The 20,801-nt window shown below is 36.5% G+C and overlaps 1 protein-coding gene across 1 annotated transcript; it reads right to left on the minus strand.

The window, feature by feature from the left end:
* Positions 1-1,257: 1,257 nt before the first annotated feature.
* On the minus strand, positions 1,258-20,424 carry LOC115694572 (TMV resistance protein N-like). The gene is made up of 6 exons (XM_030621669.2): positions 19,906-20,424; positions 10,461-11,565; positions 10,084-10,359; positions 4,591-5,400; positions 3,635-4,261; positions 1,258-1,884 (listed from the first exon to the last, which is right to left on the minus strand). The coding sequence occupies exons 1-6, from the start codon at positions 20,379-20,381 to the stop codon at positions 1,258-1,260; spliced, it is 3,921 nt and encodes a 1,306-aa protein (XP_030477529.2). The 5' UTR covers positions 20,382-20,424.
* Positions 20,425-20,801: the final 377 nt, after the last annotated feature.

The raw sequence follows: 20,801 nt of genomic DNA on the forward strand, positions 1-20,801 counted from the left end.
AAACTTTTGGGCAGGAATCCTTTAACTTAACATGTGAAAGCTTCTATACGTGATTCAATGTGACCAAATTGTATATTTTCTGTGACATGATTGGCTTACAGCGGAGGGCAGTACTTGTAGTGTGCCCCGTGCTGTCCTCTGTATGCTCTCACCAAAACCACCATCGAGGCAGCCTACCTTGGTCTGACCAGTCATTGATTTCTCTGTAACGATGCTAACTTGAATTGTAAGATTTTATTTCTAATAGCAAATTTCTGAACAGCTTGATAACTATTTATTGAATTTGGCTTTCGTAAATTCCTCGAATTGTTGGTAACATACTACGGTAAAAGTGGGTCTACGTTGACAAGTTAATCCTACGATAGTTTACTAACTTCGATTTTATCTGTAATGGCAAATTCCTTACTTTAGTAAAAACTAACTAGTTTGTAAGCGGTCTTTATCAAAAAAAAAAAACTAGTTTGTAAGCGGGCTATGTTGGTAAGTTGCTAATTTCACAACTAAGTTTATGCTTTGAGTGGTAACTTTCTACATAGCAAGTAGATAATTGATATTCCACTTGAAGTTGGTACGTTCTTACTTAAATGACCACTTGCTCCCTTAAAAAAAGGAACTGTGTGGTGTGGGTAAGTTATTAATTTCATTGGGAAACTACAACGTCCACCATCAAGTTTTTGTTTTGAGTGATAAATATATGAAAAAGTTCATAATTAATTATTGCATTGTACATTCGCAAGTTGCTAGGATTGTTGGTAAATTACCATGAGCATACCGGATCAATTGGCCGCCAGTAATATAATTTTATCAACTGGATCTAATATCTACCAGCCATATTAGAAAATTACCACGCTCGGAACATTGTTCCCGGTAGCCAGCAGGTGCAATTGGGATAAAATGATGTGCAGTTCAGTTAAAAGTGATCACTTCTCAAGACTATATCAAGGATACGCTAATGCCACTGAAATCAGGAAACGATACGCAGCTAAGCATGTTGTGCAGGATATGACATGTATAATGAGATCGTGATCCAATTAACAAGGAAATATGAAAAACAAGAACTTACTATGAATGTTGTGTGCCAAGTCACACTCTATCTTACATGAGAGACTTAATTGAACGCAATCTGTTCCTCCGACGACAACACAGATGTCCCGAGGTACCAGGAAACATGTGCCACCTTGAGTTTGTTTCACTGGCTTAATGATTTGCTTCCTTAAGAGCTGCAAGCCTACACGTACTGCAGTCGCCTCTTCCCATTTAATCTGTTTCACTGTCACTTGCTTCCAGTTCCTCTGCATATATTAATGCACTATTGTTCCATCCCAATTTCTCTTCGTATGTTGATTCATCAGTTGCTTCCAGTTTCTCTTTGTACGGCTGTTCATCAGATTCCTCACGTAGTGAAGCTAGATCCACTAACTGATTTTCTTGAAGTACAACCTTCAAATCATCCTCTAGTTGCCTGCATCTTAGCATATATCCCAAATTTTTCATGGTTCCACCCGATACTGTAACTGTAAGACTAAAGCGTAAATAACGCTCCTCGAATTGACCGAAATCAACTACTCCCTCCAACAATCCCCACAGCACATTTGGTTCGAGAATTTGAAACCATGTGTGATCCGAATCAAATGAACCGAGAGTTCCTGATAGCCCATTCCGCCTTTGGCCGTGAAGTTGTGGCACGATGTCAAAAGATATTTCCTTTTCTCCATCTTCTACACTGAAAACAACACAGAGAGACAATCCTATGAACTTATCGTACAATTCCTGTGAAGCCATGAATGAAATGGTACAGTCTTCAACAAGGACGAAGTCCTTTGGCATCTCTCCTCCAGGGTGAACATTTCGGTGATGAGAATCGATATTGGAATAGCGATGCTTCTGTTATATGGGTAAAATGTTAGAAGTACACAAGTTTGTAATTAGTTCAAGAAGAAGAATTTGATTTTGAGCATATTCCTAGTAATTCAACCAAAGCTAGAGGTTCTATAATAATTAGACATATTGATCCTTGCTTGCGTTATATACATTACTCACGCAATAAAAATCATTCCCTAGCAAGTGTTGTGGCCACCACTAATATTAGATTGACATCTCCCTACAATGTAGCTCATACTGTACGAGTGTACTATATAGGAAGTGAAAACGATGGAAAATAGAACAGCATATCCAAGAAATTAATCATCCTAGTCAGACCCGGCAGTCTAATGTTCATTGTTATGTGTTCACTTCAGACATTGCTGATTTTTCAGTACAAACTGTTCTAATTGAATTCCAACTTACTTGCAGCAGACTTAACATTATTAAGATAAATAAAAGCAAAAACTCCTACTTGCACTTATATCAAGGGAAAATCGAAAGGGAAAAACTTCTGCTCTAACTTTACGTAAAAGGAAAATCTTAAATATGATACTCTCAATTAAGTAAATTAAATCAAATTGTCCCAAGTAATCCACATGTGCCGGTTGAAACATGCACCTGGCAGGGTTGCGCGATGGTTCCCTATCGTAATAGCAACTCGTGCACCTTTTCTTCTTCGAGCTTAGTAGATGAAACTAAGTTGTGATGCTCAAAAATAGGAATGTCGATTAGGGTCAGCAATTATTCGATGTTAAAAGTTCATGAAAATCCAACAAGATCTGATTCTCAAAAGAGAGGCTCTTGGGCTTTTATGCCTTTTCGTTTTGTCGCTTTCTACCTCTATTTCGCCCCTTTATTTTGATTATTGTTTTGGTGACTTCGATCTGATTGATTGATGCTGCTTGTCTTCTTTTTCTTTTTATATCAAAGTGAGATTATGGAAATCCAGGGGTGAATTATTTGCTTAGTCCGTTATACTATAGAATGATGTTGAACTTATTAAAATTAAATCACAAAATGTGTATATTAAGTAATTTTTTATGTTTTTATTTAAGTGTTTAATATAACGGATTATTTAATGGTCTACTATCACTTTCTTTAATACAATTATCATTACTCTACAATATAATCATGTAGCTGTTATTTCAATTTGCCCTTTCATTGCTACAATCACGAGACTTTGGCCACAACAATGATTAGAGATATGCTCACCCTAAAGACATAAACAAATAATACTGGCTTAATATTATAGCGTACTAATTCTTTGCAAAAAAAAAAAATTAATCCAAATCCACAAACAGAACACACCTAAGCGTGAAAAAATTCTCATGTTGAATTATTAAATTATTGGCGTTGTGCAGTTTTATCTTGATCCATAGAGTTGATCTCATCCTATTAATGGTGTTGGTTGTTAAGAACTCGGGTCCACTGTTTGTTAGATTTTCTAAGAACATTTATTTTTCAATATAGGAATTATGAACATTGGGCCTCTATCGTTGCTTCATTGTTAGATTTTGTTTGGCTTTATATATGTATAGAGTCACTTTACATGTGTCTAGTGTTTTTCAGATTTTCTATACAAACAGATTTTAAACATTTATTTTTTATATATAGGAATTAGAGAACATTGTGTCATTGTGAGATTTTATTTAGCTTTATATATTTATAGAATCACTTTATATCAGAGAGTTTGAGTGTCTAGAATTTTCAGCTTTTGCATTATAGAGAGAGAGTGCGAGAGAGAGAGAGAGAGAGATAGAGAGAGAGATACCTCAATTGAGAAGTCAGCAATGTTCAATCCTTTGTCGACTAAATCGCTTGAACCATCTTCCTCGGTACTCGTTTGACTATCTTGTAAATCTTCTGTTTCACTTATTGGACGTTCTTCCTCTAAGCTTGTTTGACTATCTTCATACCCAACTTCGTAAAGTAAAGCTGGATCAAGCAATTGATCATCTTGAAGCAAAACCTCCAAATCATTGTCTAGTGGCTTGCATATTAGTCGGAATCCACACTTTTTCACAATTACTCCGCCATCTGGACATCTTCTTAATCTAATGCTAACTTGAAAATGACTCAAGTCATTTGGACCAAAATCGTCTACGCTCCACAAACGCTTTACTTTGTAATAATCAAGCCACACATGATCCAAATTAGACGACGTAAAAACCTGATTGTGAACCTCACCTCGTTTGCCATTAGCGAGTGCTTCAACCCAAAAAGAGAAATGCCTATTTTTTTCTGCTCGGAATACAACACAGAAAGCTACTCCTAGGAACTTTTTATATAAGTCCTTTGAAGCCATGAAAGATATATAACCCTCTTTATTAGGGAGCAACCACTTTGGCATCTCTCCTCCAGGTAGAACAACTTGCCGAAATGCTTTGCAATGAAAACTCTGTCATAGATGTAGATTATTGTTAGATAGTTTTTCGAAATGGGCACCTAAAAAGAGGAGTTTCAGTGAGTTAAATGGGTAGTCCTAGAGTTTAGATACAGGTACCAACAATATTACAAAGATAATTTTGTACTTAATTAGTAGAAACATGACAGAGAGAGAGAGAGAGAGAGAGAGAGAGAGAGAGAGAGAGAGAGAGAGAGAGAGAGAGAGAGATATTAAGAGAGAGAGAGAGAGAGAGAGAGAGAGAGAGAGAGAGAGAGAGAGAGAGAGAGAGAGAGAGAGAGAGAGAGAGAGAGAGAGAGAGAGAGAGAGAGAGAGAGTCTAACCTCAAGCTTGAACAAATCATTCACGGAGAACCCATTACGGACCAGTTCATGACATGAAGTTAAGTGAACGACCTTAACATCACGTATGTTGGAGGGAATTCTACTTAGAGATTCGCAATTAATTGCGCCTAGATATATCAATTTCCCTGGAATCTTGGGGATCTCTTGTAGTTGTTGGCAATAAGAAACATCCAAATGGTACAAGTAACATAGTCGCTCGCATGTAGGAATGTTAGTAAAATTGTTTCCATGCAATTCTAAATATTGTAAGCGGGGAAAATTGGAAAGATTCTCCAAAAACTCTACTTCTGATAGATTGCATCCATTAAGGGATAAATTGTGCAACTTTGGAAATCCTGTCTTCGTATGGGGATCACCCGGATCCTCCTCGTCCTTTGGAAACTTGATTAGTTTTGAGCAGCCACCAAGCCACAAGGCACTAAGACTTTGTAACTTGTAAATGCTAGACGGAATGATTGCCAGTTTCTTGCAGTTTTCTAAATACATATGCTTCAAAGAGACAAAATTTTCAATGGACGCAGGAAGTTCCTCAATTGAAGTCCCATTTAATATAATTTCACGTAAGCTTTCATTTTTATCAGGAATATCAGGGAATCTTCGCAATTTAGAGCACCCCTTTAAATCCAATAACTGTAACTTGCGATGATATGCAACTGATTCGTGGACATGCTCCAAGTTTTGGCACCCACAGAGATTCAATTTCTCGAGAATTGGAGTACAAGAGAGGTCCGGCATACAAACCAGCAACTGGCATTCGCTGAGGTTAATGAATTTCAGTTTTTCAAAGCCCTGCAAGAACAATGAATCCAACTTCTATTGACATACGGGACGAACAAAACAAAACCGAGATAAATATTCAATTCCAAATCTGGCTATGATTTTTTAATAAAAATCACTAGATCATGATTCAAGCCACAGGTGATCAGAATTCACTTGATCTTATGTTGTACATAGAGCACTCCCTCTCCCTTTTTAAATATGAATTTAGTAAGTAATCATTGTACTTGGCCAAAAGAAAGGAAAAAAAATAAAATAATAATAGTCGTAATTCCACCGCAGACACTAGTGGCGTGGCCACTTCCACTACGTATAAGTGCAGAAACAATACTTGTAATTCAGAGACTGTGTAACGTCAAGTACGTGGGAGAACATGAGCCATAGTCAATCCTTTGCCAACTAATTCATCACCTGAATTTAAGCTAACATCTGGAATCTCATGTAGAGATTCGCAACCACCCGCCTGTAGATACCGCAGAGGCGGTGGAAGGCCGGGAATCTCTTCTAGTCATCACTTATTGGTTTGGATTGTTATTACGGCTTGTTTTTGGTTTGTAATGAATTCTATGGGATTTTATGTCTAAATATTTGTTGGTGCTGACAAAAACGGGGAGAAATATGCAGATGTGATTGTGTCTTGATATGCACGATAAAATTTTGTTGTGCAGGATACAAAGAAAAGAAGACAAACTGTGGCTTAGATTTTGTTTGATTCAGATCTTTACTAATGCAGATTTTGTACCTTACCTTTAGAGTATAAATATCTCATATCAAATCACTATGATTAAATAGAATATCTCGAATATCTGCTCAAATACATGTTTGATCTTTTTTTTTTTTTATCAAAATTATCTCAAAATTTATATATCTACATAGAAAGTTTTGTCCCCATAAAGAAGGGGGAGATTGTTGAGAAGACTTTTTAATAGATTTTGAAGTTGACAAAAGTATCGATGTGTTTTATAAGTCTAACAAATGTCTTGAAGTATTTTGATTTAGGAAGTTATTTTGGAAGAGAATATATGACAATCTCAACATGTTCAAGTTCAGATTGTGGAATTTGTTTCAAGAAAAAGAGGCTCAGGCTTTAGACTCAACTAAAGAACTTCATACTTTATATGAAGAAGTTTCAGAATCAGAGAATAACTTATGTTCTCATCCTGACATAAGTTCAGAACGTAATTCCATAACAAAGTTCAGAATGTAAGATCAAATCATGACACAAGTTCAGAACATACATAACAGCTAGCGATCTGGCTTGAATTTCACATTTAGAAAGTAATGATTGACTCAATGTTGAAGATTGTTTTGTAATGGTTTAATATGCAAAACATCTTAATTGATTAGTAAATCAATCTCTAGACAAGTCACTTTCCAAGCGATTACGAATACCGAGACTTTGGTTATATGGGCGACTAGATTCAGCGGAGGCTCAGATTTTGTCCCTCAACGGCTACTCTACCTTCTTAATACAAATCTGTCCATCATGGAGATTGGAAGATGATCCTCTAAATACTATCCAACGGCTAGATAGGAAGTGGGGGACCATAAAAGGAGACCAAGGTGCCGAGGAGTAGAAGCAAGAGACAAAATTCAGAATCTACAATTCCAAAGTCTGAGCATCCTCTAAACATCTATACTTGTCTTTTGTGTGCCAAAATTTGTGATTTTGAGAGAAGTACTGAAAGAGTGATTGAGTGAGATAATGAGATCATCCAGTGCCAAAATTCATATGCTGAGTGTTATCAATCAAAATTGTAATCTCTTGTTGATCATCTAGTGGAATCCAGCCAGTAGGCTGTTAGCGTGAGAAAGTGGACATAGGCTTAATCTAAGCCGAATCACTATACATCTTGTGTACAGATTTTCTCATCCCTTAAAGCTCCTCCTATTTATTACTTTCTATTACACATTTGCACACTTGCACAATTGCTTTCAAAGATTGATAAAAATCTGAACATTGCACTTTAATAGATCAGACTTTGTTCTTGATATTTTGAATTCCGCTTTAAATTTATTAAGAATTGTTTAAATTACATATTCATCCCTCTCTAGGTGATCCTTGTTAGCCACCTGATTAAGTGTATGCACAAAATTGATCCTTGAAAAATTGAGCAAAACCACCAATTTAGAAATATTTAATAGCAATAAATTGTTGATAAAATACACAATACAAAGAAACATATTAATGTACGTGGAAAGCAAAAGATATTTCAAAATTCTAATAAAAAAGTTGTTGACAGAAAAAAATTGAAATTTTGATATCGAAACATGTGAGAGATCAAATAAACTTACTAACTTAGGCATTTCTCTATGGATACAACATTTGCAAAATAAGTAATTGACTACATTTTAGGGAAGAAAAAAAATGAAATACCATCGAAGGTCCTTTTTACTTTATATAGTAGTATGGATGATATGAATATGAATATAATTACACATACATACTTACATATATAACTTACTTTGTGGAGCTACCAACATGTGAAAAGTTACCAATGTGTTGAACTTACATAGGCATTTTCTATGGATACATCATATTTAACTAAAATATGATGGGCTGTCCTACATGTGAAAAGTTAGTGGCAAAGTTTGGGAGATTTCTCGTGTATATAATTGGGAGGTCTGAGATTAGTAATCGATTAATTTGGTTGAGTGTTGTTATCTATTGTCCCGCACAGACCGGATAATCTCTGGAGTAGCCCTAAGAGAATACTCATGTGTCGGATGAACATAAAAACCAAGTTGCTAACATGATATATTTAACGTCAAAAATTGAATAAGCATGGTGATATGTAGGATAGGTGCGGGGTAAGACCGGAGATTGAGTCCCGAGCCAACCGAAAGGTAAGATATTATAGTTCTAGTGGTAGCAACAACACGCAAAAGCATGCCCATATCATATTCATTTTGCATTTTTTCAAAATTCGATGAGACCTTAGGAACTTAATCTTTTGAAAACTCAATTTCTATTTGAGGATGTATGCTCAATTGGCCGGACACGATACACCCTGTAAGTACTTGTGCACGTGTTTGATATTCTGCATTTGATTTCTCGTTGATGATTAATGTTTGTTTGTTCTCGCTCGTTGATTCCACGTTTTATTAAAAGAACCTTAAATTTTATTTGAGTGAGTTACCATAATTTATTTTATTGTTTCAAAATGACCAAATTTTATAATGAATTAGCAACATTTGTTTTCTGAGCTTACTGAAATGTAAAATTTACTATCTTTTGTAAAACTACCTACTCTTGTTTGAGTCCTTTTACCAATGTTTATTTGATTTTTGGAATTACCAACCTCTTTTCAATACTGCACAAATATTTATTTGTTCGAGTTACCAATGTGTTAAATTTACAATTTTTTTAGTATATCACCAATTTTTATTTGACTCACTACGAATGTTTTTTCTAGTGTTTTGAAATTATCAACTGCTGTAATAATCTATGAACGTTTATTTGCCAGCTTACTTACTAACATGCGACACACAAAATAAATTGTCGATCAAAATTTAGTTACCAACGATTTTGAAATTTACAACACTTTTAAGAAATTACTAGCATGAAACAATATTATTTTTTTTCCCACACGGTTATGCTAGAAATTTGCATTACATAATGCTGCTGGTACTTCTTTAGAATTGAGTTTAACTAATTAAAACAGAATGATGACTTTTTTTTTCTATAGGTTTTTTTTTGTACTTAAATAGAATATAGCAGTTTTCTAATTTTTCTAACATAAGATGGAGCAAGCTCCATCACATTGATATAATTGTTGATTCACTTCGAATTCGTTAATTTCATTATGACATTCAAACATTTTATCTAGTACACTACGTGAAACTTAACAAGTAAAGGAGATTTACCTACCATCCAAAGAGTTTTAAAGACCTGGCTTCGCAATTCTCTCAAGGGCAGGATCTTTAAAAACATTTAGACTATTACCGACTATATATCAAAAACCTACAAATCAAATAAAACATTTCATGGTATATCTTAAGCACATTCAGCGTTTAGATGATATATTACATCCTAAGAAGTTTTTGTTTCAATTTTCAGCTCAAAGTCATGATGGTTTGAGCTCAATTTTGGCCATTTTCATATATGCCTGAATTTTTTTTACTTTTCATCCCTTTAATTTTTTAAATAAAGTCTTTATACTTTTCTAATCGAGTCCTATTTACAAAAAATTGTCTAATCAAGTCTCTCTAGTATCAAATCTAGCCAAATTTAGCTGACGTGGCCATTGAACGATCCCGTAGTGTGATACGGGTTAAGTATCGCACATGCATGGGCACTCTTAGAATTAGCTTGAAGCGAAAGTTAGTCAAACAGCTTATGGCATCTCCCACCATTCAACATCCATAGGGGGTTTCACGTAGGCAATATTCAATCCATGTCACACTCTAGCATCCTCCGATGGTCACGTCGATTGAATTTGGCCGGATTTGATGTCGGAGAGACTTGATTATACAATTTATGCAAGAAAAATAACTTGATTGGGAAAATTAAAAAAACATGGACTTGATTAGAAAAGCAGTCGAAGTGCAAATAGATTGATAGCCTGCATTTGTTGCTTCAATATGTGTATAAAGCATAAAATCATTGTAGCTATTTTCCTAAGGACAATATTATCATCAGATTTAATACTTATAGTTATAAGTAATGAAAAAACGGATCAAATAAATGCGCACCTTAAATTGTCCCAGCCCTACTTCGATCTTGCTATTCCGCATATCAAATCCAACTAACTCCTTTAGACCATCTCTAAATTCTGGAATCGAGGCACAATGAGGCCATTCCAACCACCTTAACTCATTAGGGAGATGGATGGGACCTTGGAAAGAATTATCTACATTACGTAGGATGAGCAACCTCAACTTTCTCATGTTTGTGAAAGCATGAGGATGAATATACATCTTCTGTGGCTTTGGTAGCCTCAAAACTATGGCTTTTATCGCAGATGTTCCCTGTATATTTATTCGAATATATTTAGGTTACTTTGTAACTATAGCAAACAAAGTCAAAGATAATAATAGAATATGAATTCTTATACACTAACAAGTCTTACCACACTTCTTGATAGAACATCAAGAACATCATCGTGAATCCATAACCTACTGCGTTTGCCGGGATCATCTCGACATTCTTCCTTAACAATATCCATACCCATTGATTGTATTAAGTCATGCATTTGTAAGGTCCTATACTCTTTCCTAATCAAGGAGCGCTCAATGAGAATTTGTACCCCAATAGTCGTGTCAAAGTCACAACTATCAAGAACTTTCTTAATGTACTTTGTATTCTGCCCCTTGAAGAAACATGCAATGTCGAGAAAAATCTCCTTTACATAGTCCTCCAATCCATCATAACTCACCTTTAGCACATCACTGATTTTTTTGTCAGGACTTTTGGAAAGTTTCCGCAGGGTACTTTTCCATTCATGTTCTCTTCTACCACATAAGAAAGAACCCAACACCTCAAGTGCCAAAGGAAGGCCTCCGGCATAATGTAAAACCTTATCAACAAGATTGCTTCTGATTTCTATTTTTCGATTTCCTAGAAAAGCATGCTTCCTAAAAAGTTCAAGAGCTTCACCATTTTCGAGAGCTTTTACTTCATACATATGATCACAGTCTAACCCATGAGAAGTTAGCAGATGCCTATTTCTTGTTGTAATAATTATCCTGCTTCCTTGACCAAACCACTCACAATTTCTGGCTAAGGCATTTAACTGGCATTGATCGTCGACATCATCAAGGATAATGAGAGCTTTCTTATTACAAAGTCTATCTTGAATCAACCGACTTCCTCCACCAACGCTGTAAATTGTTAATTTCTTCACAAGTAATACCTCCGATAGCAATTTTTCTTGCAAAAGAACCAAATCATTGGAATTTTTGGAGTTTTCTCTAACACGTTCCAAGAAACTAGAACCTTGATACTCTCTAAACACAGTGTTGTAAATGGCTTTAGCAAGGGTTGTCTTCCCTACACCTCCTTGTCCCCATAATCCTACCATAAGAATATCATCCTTGGACTGTAGATTTAAGATTGTTTTAAGCTCTTGTACTCGAGAATCTATCCCAATCGGATATTTGGCTACATCTAATGGAGTTCGATCTAGTTGAGTTGAGATCTCCTGTACGATATGTTTTATAAGCACCGCTTCATATCTGACAAGGGAAAATTAGTTGAAACTGCTTTTAGAGAAATCCAAAGAAATGAATAAGTGTTCAAAGAGAATCGATGAGTAAGAAACTAGTCCACAATATATTTGGAGATGAATGTCAAAATGTGTTCAACTAGTATGCATGGCTCTAAGACTACAATTTTCATGTTATTCTTAATGCTTTGTATTAATGTATTTTGCATTTATTAATGATTCAAGTTAATCATTGGATATCCTGAATGTTGGTCGGTATTGTCTTGATCTCTTTACAAAGTTCATTGAAATGGGCTTGATTTTCCTTCAATTGTGCAAATGCCTGCCCAATAATGTGGTATTTTCTAGTGATGAAAATTAACAACCGTGAAGTCTAAGTTAACATTACCAATGGGTAAATCCCAATAAAGATTAAGTACTTTACCCTTTGGTACGATTTTATTCCCATTTTCGAAAGTGGACAAACAAAGATACGTTCTTTGGCCATTTGGAAAAATATGGCCTACTGTTGTTTCCTGTAGAAATCTATCTCGTTATTACCTTTATGCTCTTTACAGCTTCAACTTTTAAAAAAAAATAAAGTAAACATTTCTAATGAATAAAAGAGGTTGATAGGATACCGCATTTATCTTCTCCTATGCATAATGGCTTACATAATGAAGTGAATACTCTCTTGACAAAATTTCTCGCTCAAGAAAATGACTATGTCGATACAAAAGATGAAGAAATGCTATTGCAAGAGAGGTGTCTTTATTGGTCAATGTAAGGCTCGATGTAAATGAAACAGAGACTAATTTAAAGAAGCCTGAGGGACAAGCTTCAAATCAAGTCCTTGAAGTTCAAAAAATGTAGCAAGAAAAGGTAACACCATTTTGGATCCCGTAAAAAGAACAGAATAAAGGTGAAGGTGAGCATAATGAGACTAGTAAGTTAGCCCAACAACCTTCAGCAAATTTAGGATTGGCTGAAGAAGATCCAATACCTAGGGGTGAGCATCAGCTGGGAATCGAACTCAACTGGCGCTGTGCAATCTGGTCCAGTCCGATTCCCACGAGACACGATCTAGTCCTCGGTCCCATAACTGACACTGTGCGGTCTAGTTCCAAGATTAGGGTGTTGAACCGGACCGATCCTGAACTTAACTATTGTTGAGTGATTAACCAATGTTTGTTGTTTGGTTATGTTCAAGTGGTTAAAATTTGGAGTACCTTTCTATGGATGAATTAGGAATGAAGTTCTATAATTCATGTTTTATGTTACGTGTTTTAAATTTTTTAATATTTATATTTTTAAGTGTTCATCTGCTATGGGTTATTGCTTTTGGCAAGTGGATATTTCTGTTGTTACTTTAGCTTTCATTTTGCTTGACTGAGGGATGAATTGGATAGTTCCCTATTACTTTAGTATTTTTTTTAATTTGTAATGGCGATTTGCTTCTCGCCATTTTGTTGCTCGGTATTATGATTGTAAATATTGTGTCTTGATGGATAAGTACTTTCAAAGAGTAAGTATGTCCTTTCAAGGGATAAAAAATGAAACCAAAAAAAAGAAAAAAGAATCGTTCCGTTCCTGGGTTGACCCTCAACAGGACCAAACCCACAAGCTCGGTCCCCGGTCCCAAAATCTGCAAATGGAACCTGTGCGAGTAGGTTATAGGTCAAACCTTGGAATTGCTCATCCTTACCAATACCTATTAAGGATTGAATATTTGATGAGTTTTAACGGCGAAAAGGACTTTATATAAGCCCGATTATCCACATAAAACAAAATCATTATTTGTTCAATGGAGAATCCATTAAGGCCTATGGTTAGTTATTGGTGCTTTTCTTAACCTTGAAAGTGAAAAACATGTGTTTGTTAGGATAGATGAATGAGTCTCAATCATTCGTATGATAACAAATGCAGGAGGATATAGTCCAAATATTGCGTATCAAGCATGCGAAGCCACTTTTGTACGTAACACTCAGAAGTTTTGGAAATTCTTATTATCTCAAACAGATTTTAAGGGATAAAATAGACAAGAGCTTGTTGTAGATGGAATATAAGCCATCGTAACAGATGTCTTAAAAAGAGAATTCTATGGTTTCTTGCTTTCTACGGAGATAGTAGAGAGAGTAGCCGTTAAATGCTCTAATGAAATCAGACATGTGAGATGTGCTATTTTGACGGCTATACGTGTGAATTGTTGGAAATATGGGATAAATTGATGGGTGAATGAATGAAAAATTGATGCTCAAAGAACACCCTTGAGTTGGAAGTGGGAAGTGGAAAAACACTAGTCCCACATTGGAAAAGAAAGAAGGCTATGGAGTGCTTTATATACAGTTACACTCATTTGAAGTGGCAACTATCATAGCACAAACTCTATGCCTCGCGCGCAGGCGCAGGGGGGTGCAAATCCGACGTCTTGAAACTTGGGCGCGAGCGCACATCCTGCGTACACGATTGCAGGACCGAAAAGTGGGCCTCGACTTGCTCCTTCGAGGAGAAAAGGTAGTAGAAGGTCCAGGTGGGCGAGTCCAGGCAAAAAACTATGCGACAAGGAAAGTGAGTACTGAACTCCAAGTGAAGGAAACAACAAAAGAGTTTCTTCACTTGAACAAGAGTTGTTGCTCTCAGAATGAATGTCCTGGGTAGATGTGGCTGTAACATTCATCGAGAAACCGGAAGTGCAAGACACTTTCCCAAAGGATAGAAAAGAAGAAAGTTTATTTGATATGAAATAAGTGTACTAGGGGAAAGACAGGCCTTATATATCTGAAACGTCATCAAGCTTTTGAAAGAAAAAGACTAATCCTAGGGACAAAAAGAAAATTGAGGCCTTTAAAAGGAAAAGTGGAAGAGTAAACCCGTGAGTTGATGAAACTGTTGTTGGATTTTGGGGATTAAAAGCCCACAAGGCTCATGCTTGTCCATAAAAGTATCAACAAAAAGAGAATCTTCCAAGAGTATTTATCGAAGATGCAGTCTTCATGATGAACCTGCTTATAAACATATAGATGAGCAGGAATTTGAAAATTTATATGTTGAGGTTGAATCTATCTATGAAGTTTTCCCAGAATATGAGACAGACGAGGAAGATTCTTATTAGTGGAGTGAACAATTATCTATGAGGAACGCATGCGGTGATATAGTGCCCTTAGAGTCAACATCTTAGGTATTAGAAGAAACTTTTCGATAAGATTATCAGTCAGGATCGATTTTGGAGTGGAGGTTGCTGGAAATAGATGTTAGGGCAGTTTATTGATTACTCAGATTTAACTTTAAATAGGCCATAGATGTCTCACAATCAAAGTCAATGGCGCATGGTGTTGTGTACCGAACTTCAAACCTTAGATATACCTATGCTAAATCTCCAAAAGATTAGAGAAACAAGACAGAACGAGATGTACATACAGTTATATACATATAGGGTGAATCCAAATAGGACTGGTGCCACTATTCATCTTCCTGTTATAGTCTTGTGATTGCAGCTGTACTGGATCAAAGATGGGCAGATTTTAGAGATCAGTCGATATCAGGAATACTAGCCAATCTAGCACATGGACTAGTCTGGTTCCAAGCACATCCAAATTATTTGATGGCTCGGAATGATCTTTGTTTGGGGAATTCATTAACATTGAGAATTAATTCTTTGAACATGGATAGGACAAACCCGCAGGTCAAATGTTTGGTGTGTCACACTAAATAATTTACAGATTCGTTAATACCACAAATCCTAGAGAAAGTAAGTTAGATAGCAGAATTGTTTGAAGAGGTTCACACGATTATGGACAATTCCGTAAGCAAAAATTTAATCCCCTAGAATTAACATGGCCTAGGAGTTCAACCATGGTGGAACCTATTGGAGCAGCTAGAGTGATTAGTGCATCTCAGGTCCAATAGAGGAGAGCAAGAATAACTTTATGTTAGGAGGACTGTCTACATCCCATTTGTTAGGAAAATAAGGATTTTAAAACCTCTTAGTGTACCACGGGATACTGTACAAGAAGTCAATTGGGAAGTAGTTGCATCTCAGAGGTATATAAACTCAAGAACTTTAGAAAGAAGGATCATAGGATACAAACAAATTAACATGCCTGTCTATGAAGAAGAGAATACATAGTCAAGAGAGGATAATGTTCCAATGATAATGCACTCCGAAGGAGAAAAAATCCAGATCCTAAGTCAGATACCTGAAGTTGTCCAAGCTTTTGGAAACGATAGCAAGGCAATGGTCTACAGCCATAGACGAAATTTGGGATATGATTGAACCCTCCCAAATGGTATCTACAAATGTGGTATTTAGTACCAAGGAAGCTGGGTTAAGCACTTACGTGGTTGTGACATTTAAGTTTCCCGGGTGTTATCCATACTCGATAGACATATTAATAGACACTAGAGCTTGTACTATTTGTGCAAGACCCAATGCTTCGCCAGATGAATGGTGGACACCATTAACAGAGCCCATTCAATTAAGAACGGCAGATGGGAACCAAATATGATTACTCAGGAAGCAATCAATGTTCCTATCTTCATTGGTGAACGAAGGTTTACCGTTAGAAGGATCTTTGCTTTCCTGACATTAGATGAGGTAATGCATTCTTAAGGGGACAAAAGGAAAACTGGTCTTTTATGCAAGACAACACCACAATTACTATAGCAGGCGTGACAATCAAAACTCTTCGAAGTCCTCGGTTAAGATAGAAATATGAGTTTTGCTCCGTGAAACAATTAGACTTTTGAGCAAGCATTCAGGGCGCGAGCACAGCATGTAAATAATGGGAACATAAGTTATTAGGATGCAAAAAATCTTCGTTTCCAAATGATACCTTCTAGTATTAAAAATTGTTCTGCCTAGAACAAGGAAAAATTCGGAGTATCCAACTGTCAAGAACGAAATGGAATAAGTTTCTGCCAAAACTGAAAAAATAACTTTTGTGAGGATCCACAAAAAGTGGAGTCTTAATGGTGTAAAAGCCAGATTTGAGCTAAAAGATCCAAATACAATCATTTGAGCAAAATACATAACATGCTCTGTGGGGATGGTAGAGGAATTAAATTCCTGATCTGTTCTCTAAAGGTTTCATTAGAGATGGTTTTAGTCCGCACTCTAGCCCGATTTTTATGGTTATTAAACATGTAGATCAGGTATGGGGAAAAGCGGGAGTTGTTACAGACTATCGTCAGCCCAACAAACCCACGTAGTCCTAAGCTTTTAGTCCGATTTTTGCCAATCCCATGAACGGCCTTTAATGCTACGTAGGGAATGTATGAATGGTTAGGGAGAAATTGTCCAATGACTCCTAAATTTATTATATGCATATCAATTAAATCCTAAACTTTTTAATTTTGCCAATTTAATCCTACACCTTTGTGCGAAATTCCATTGTAGTCTTTCTGCAAATTTGTATGAAATCGCTGGCGTGGCGGTATGCCATGTTAGATAGCTAGAGATGACTGGACCGGCACGTAATCAATTGTCATCAAAATTTGATCAAAAGGATTATATTTGAATTTCACGCAAAGGTTCAAGAATAAATTGGCAAAATTGAAAAGGCTTAGGACTAATTTGGCATGCGTATAATAAATTTAGGACTGATTGGGTAATTTCCTCAAATGGTTAATGATGCCATTCTCTATAAGTGCAAAATGGATGATGCCTTCAAGTATCTTCGCAAGTTTTGTGCTGTGTATATATACACGATGTAATAGTCTCTAGTAAAACTGAAAAGATGCATATGAATCACTTAGAAGTTAGAACAACTGACAAATGTCTTTAAGAAAGAAGTCATGATTCTATCTGAAAGAAGGTAAAATGGATTAAGGAAAAGTTAATTGCTTGGGTGTGGAAGTAGACAAAAAAAGCTAGTATTAGAAACCTACATTTGGAGATATAATAAACTTTCCTGACAAACTAGAAGATAGAAAGCCCAGAGATTCTATAGACCTGCTAAATATGCTAAAGAAGTTTAAAATATCTTAGCAGGCTACCCAAGAATGCTCCAAGTAATACATCTCGGTTTAGGGGTGATGAAGACACTCGAGCAGTTAGAAAGGTAAAAGATAAGGTAAAGCATATTTGCTGCCTTCATCATTACCTTCTGATTCAGATGACTTAATCTTGGAGATTGATGCACCAAATGAATACCGGAGAGCATTATAAAAAACTCAATAAAGAAAACCAGAACGATTTTATAAATATTGGTCCGACACGTTTAAATGGTATGAACTCAATTATCTGATGCATGAAAAGGAAGTACTTGCTTTGAAAAATTGTGTAGAAAACAGTTTACATCTTCCTAGCCCCAAAAAGGTTTGTGGTGAGAACTGATTCTGAATATGTCAAAAGATTCATGAATCTGAATCTGAAAGAAGCTACGCAAACTAGGCTTCTCATATTACAAGAATGTTTAGTTATGACAAATTTGACATAGAATATATTGCTTCAGATAACAATGTCTTAGCCGATTCTCTTTCTTGTAAGTTGTCTCGTTGTGCAGATAAATCCCACAGCTAAAAGAAAATTTTTTGGGTATGCAAGCAAGAGGGGCATCCGAGGAAGAGGTGTCCTAAGAGAAAGAAGCAGAATGAGAGCGAAAGCTATGGTTCTATTAGAACGAAAGAAAATATTTGTTGGCTTTAGAATGTTAGAGGAAAAGGAAAAAAGCCTTGGTATCATCCGTTGAATGACTGAGTATGGATACTGTGAAATACTTGCCAAAAGAATGAACTGGTCAGTTGAAAAGACAGTTGAAATTCAAATGCTTCTTTTGATTAAGTTCGAAAAAATTAAAGAAGAAATCCTTGAAGTGAAAATCGTGGATCAATAGAAGATGATTTGTTTGGCAAACAAACCTACTCGCAAAGCATAATCTGATTCAGAAACGGTTATTGGTTTATTGGGTGAACCCTTGGGCAAATATGACTATTAGGTCAAACACTCAAAGCCAAAGTACGAAGAGAGTGAGACACCAATAAAGTTATGGGGACAAGATCTTGAAAATGAAGATCTTGAAAAATCCGTACCAGATGACGATAAAATAAATCACAAGGTAAATATTACAGAGAATCATAATCCTATTCCTAAAGATTTTGAAATTGAATCTGATGATAAAAACCACGAAGATGAAAAATTTGAAAATGTTAAAGTTTTTATATCTTCTGATTGATTCCAATGATCATGGTCTTTCAAGGGATGGGTACGAAAATCTATGCCGAGTTGCTAGGTACACTTCAGAAAAAGATTTTCAGCAACTTGAATGGTTCATAAAAGATCCTGCTTCATATATAATGATTCTAGAAATTGAGTTAAAATTTTGTAAAACAAACGGAGAAGAGTTCCTTAAATAATGGGAAGTTAAGGAACGTATTCTCGCCATGACTAAAGCTCTACTACCCGGAGAATTGACGTTAAGAAAGAAGAAAACTTTAGTAGACTCGAGAGACACTTCTTTAGAGGAACTCTCTGTTCTAAATCCTTATCTCCATTGGGAAGGAAAAGGATGACTAACCTAGACCTGACACAAGCATTGCAGAAACTGGACTTCCATTTGTCTAAGCAGGGTTTGCAGACAGGACCAAGATTGACAGAGGCGATTCACACCTGCTTAGTAGACTTCATCCGTGGGTAAAATACGCTTTAAGCTGCTTAGGATATGGTCCTAGATATGCTACAGGGGTTGTTACCAGCACGATGAATGGAACCGGATGATGAAAGCAATACTCTATTTCCTAACAGATCTGGGAATTCAACAACTTGCAGAACCAAACAAAACCCAGAGAAACATAAAAATGCAGTGGCACATGTAAATTTTATTACTAAAGCCACTGAAATTGAATTCTTTAAAGCTGTCCCAGAGCATGTAATAGGCAACAAACGAAAGTATTATCTGCTCGGTGATGGAAGAATTTTCGTCATGATTCTCAAGGGTCATATGAGCTTTGAATAACAAGGAGCCCATAGATGATGGGAGAGTGGAGTCGATCTGCCCGCTAGGTTCTGGCTTAGAGAAGAGAGTTTGTCTTTCTCTGTTTTTGTCCCGTCTCAGCCGTCGTTGCCAGCCTCAGGCCACCATCCCGTGCGGCTGTGGCTAGCGACCGTTGACCCGAGCTTGACACCCTAGATCTGGGGTCGCGAGCCTAGATTTGTTGAAGCCGCTTGACAGGGAGAGACAGAGGGGCTGAGGTGACATGGCTGGGGCGGCGTGGGGATGTGAGCACTCGGGCGGCAGTGTGTCAAGAATTAGCGGAGGCTCAGAGAAGACGAACGGCTCGCATATGGTACTCTAGTTAGCGTGCTGCTTAAGTGTGCTCTGTGCTGTGAGAGAGAGTGGGGAAGAGAGGGAGAGAGAGATAGTTTTTCACGTACCCATCTGTAAAATGTCGCCCAGACAAGCTACCAGCATAAAAAAGAGCTTTCTTCCATCTCTTTACTTTCTCGGAATCCTTCCCGAACTTGTCCTCATGCTCAGCCATAGCTTCTAAGTAACTTTCTCTGGGTGTTCTCACTTCACAGGGTTCCACTTTGTAAAACACTGGATAGACCATGAGGTCTCTTTGCTCCTTACACTTCATGATTTTTGCCAGCTCTTCCAAACACCACGTCGAAGAGGCATAGTGCTTGGAGAAAATGACGATTGCAATACGCGACTCCTCAATCGCCTTCAGGAGCTCGGTTGATATTTGCTCTCCCTTTCTCAGTTCTTCATCATCCCTGTAAGTATTTATTCCTGCTTGGTCTAGAGCTGTGTAGAGATGACCGAGGAAATAATTTCGGACATCCGGGCCTCTGAAACTCAGGAAGATGTCATAACACTTTCTGGGCTTAGAGGAAGAAGAAGCCATTAGAATCAAGGAAGAGAGGACGTTCACTACGAGCAATGAGTTGCCGAAGATTTAGAACTCTGTTTGAGGTAGTTTGTTCACCATTTGACGGTCTCCATGTATTCTTTATAACGAGTTGCCATGACTTTCCTTTTCGGGGTCAACAAAGAATATTATTATGTCTTCTAATAATGGGATAAATATACTGGAAGTCCTAAAACTTGTCATAAAAGTATAATTGAATCCTAAAATTTACAAAAAATATAATCAAGTCCTAAAATTTATCAAATTAGTACAATCGAGTCCTTCTAATTAACTACTGAATAGAAATATAAAGCTAAAACGATATTATTATGGCCTAAATTCTAATTTTTTTACCAAAATATTAATTAATTAAAATAAAAAATAAAAAATAAAAAACAAAAAAAAGGCCAAGGCAAG

Source organism: Syzygium oleosum, unplaced genomic scaffold (assembly GCF_021117445.2).
Source record: "Syzygium oleosum isolate NSW1041296 unplaced genomic scaffold, Sole_v2.1 Sole_v2.01, whole genome shotgun sequence".
In the NCBI taxonomy this organism is placed as follows: Eukaryota; Viridiplantae; Streptophyta; class Magnoliopsida; order Myrtales; family Myrtaceae; genus Syzygium; species Syzygium oleosum.

Coding starts and splice junctions, on each gene's coding strand:
- LOC115694572 (XM_030621669.2), bottom strand. CDS start 20,381: ATGGCTTCTTCTTCCTCTAAGCCCAGAAAGTGTTATGACATCTTCCTG. Junction 4,262..4,590: donor ATGATTTGTTCAAGCTTGAG/GTTAGACTCTCT, acceptor CATCTATGACAG/AGTTTTCATTGCAAAGCATT. Junction 1,885..3,634: donor TTGCTGACTTCTCAATTGAG/GTATCTCTCTCT, acceptor CCCATATAACAG/AAGCATCGCTATTCCAATAT.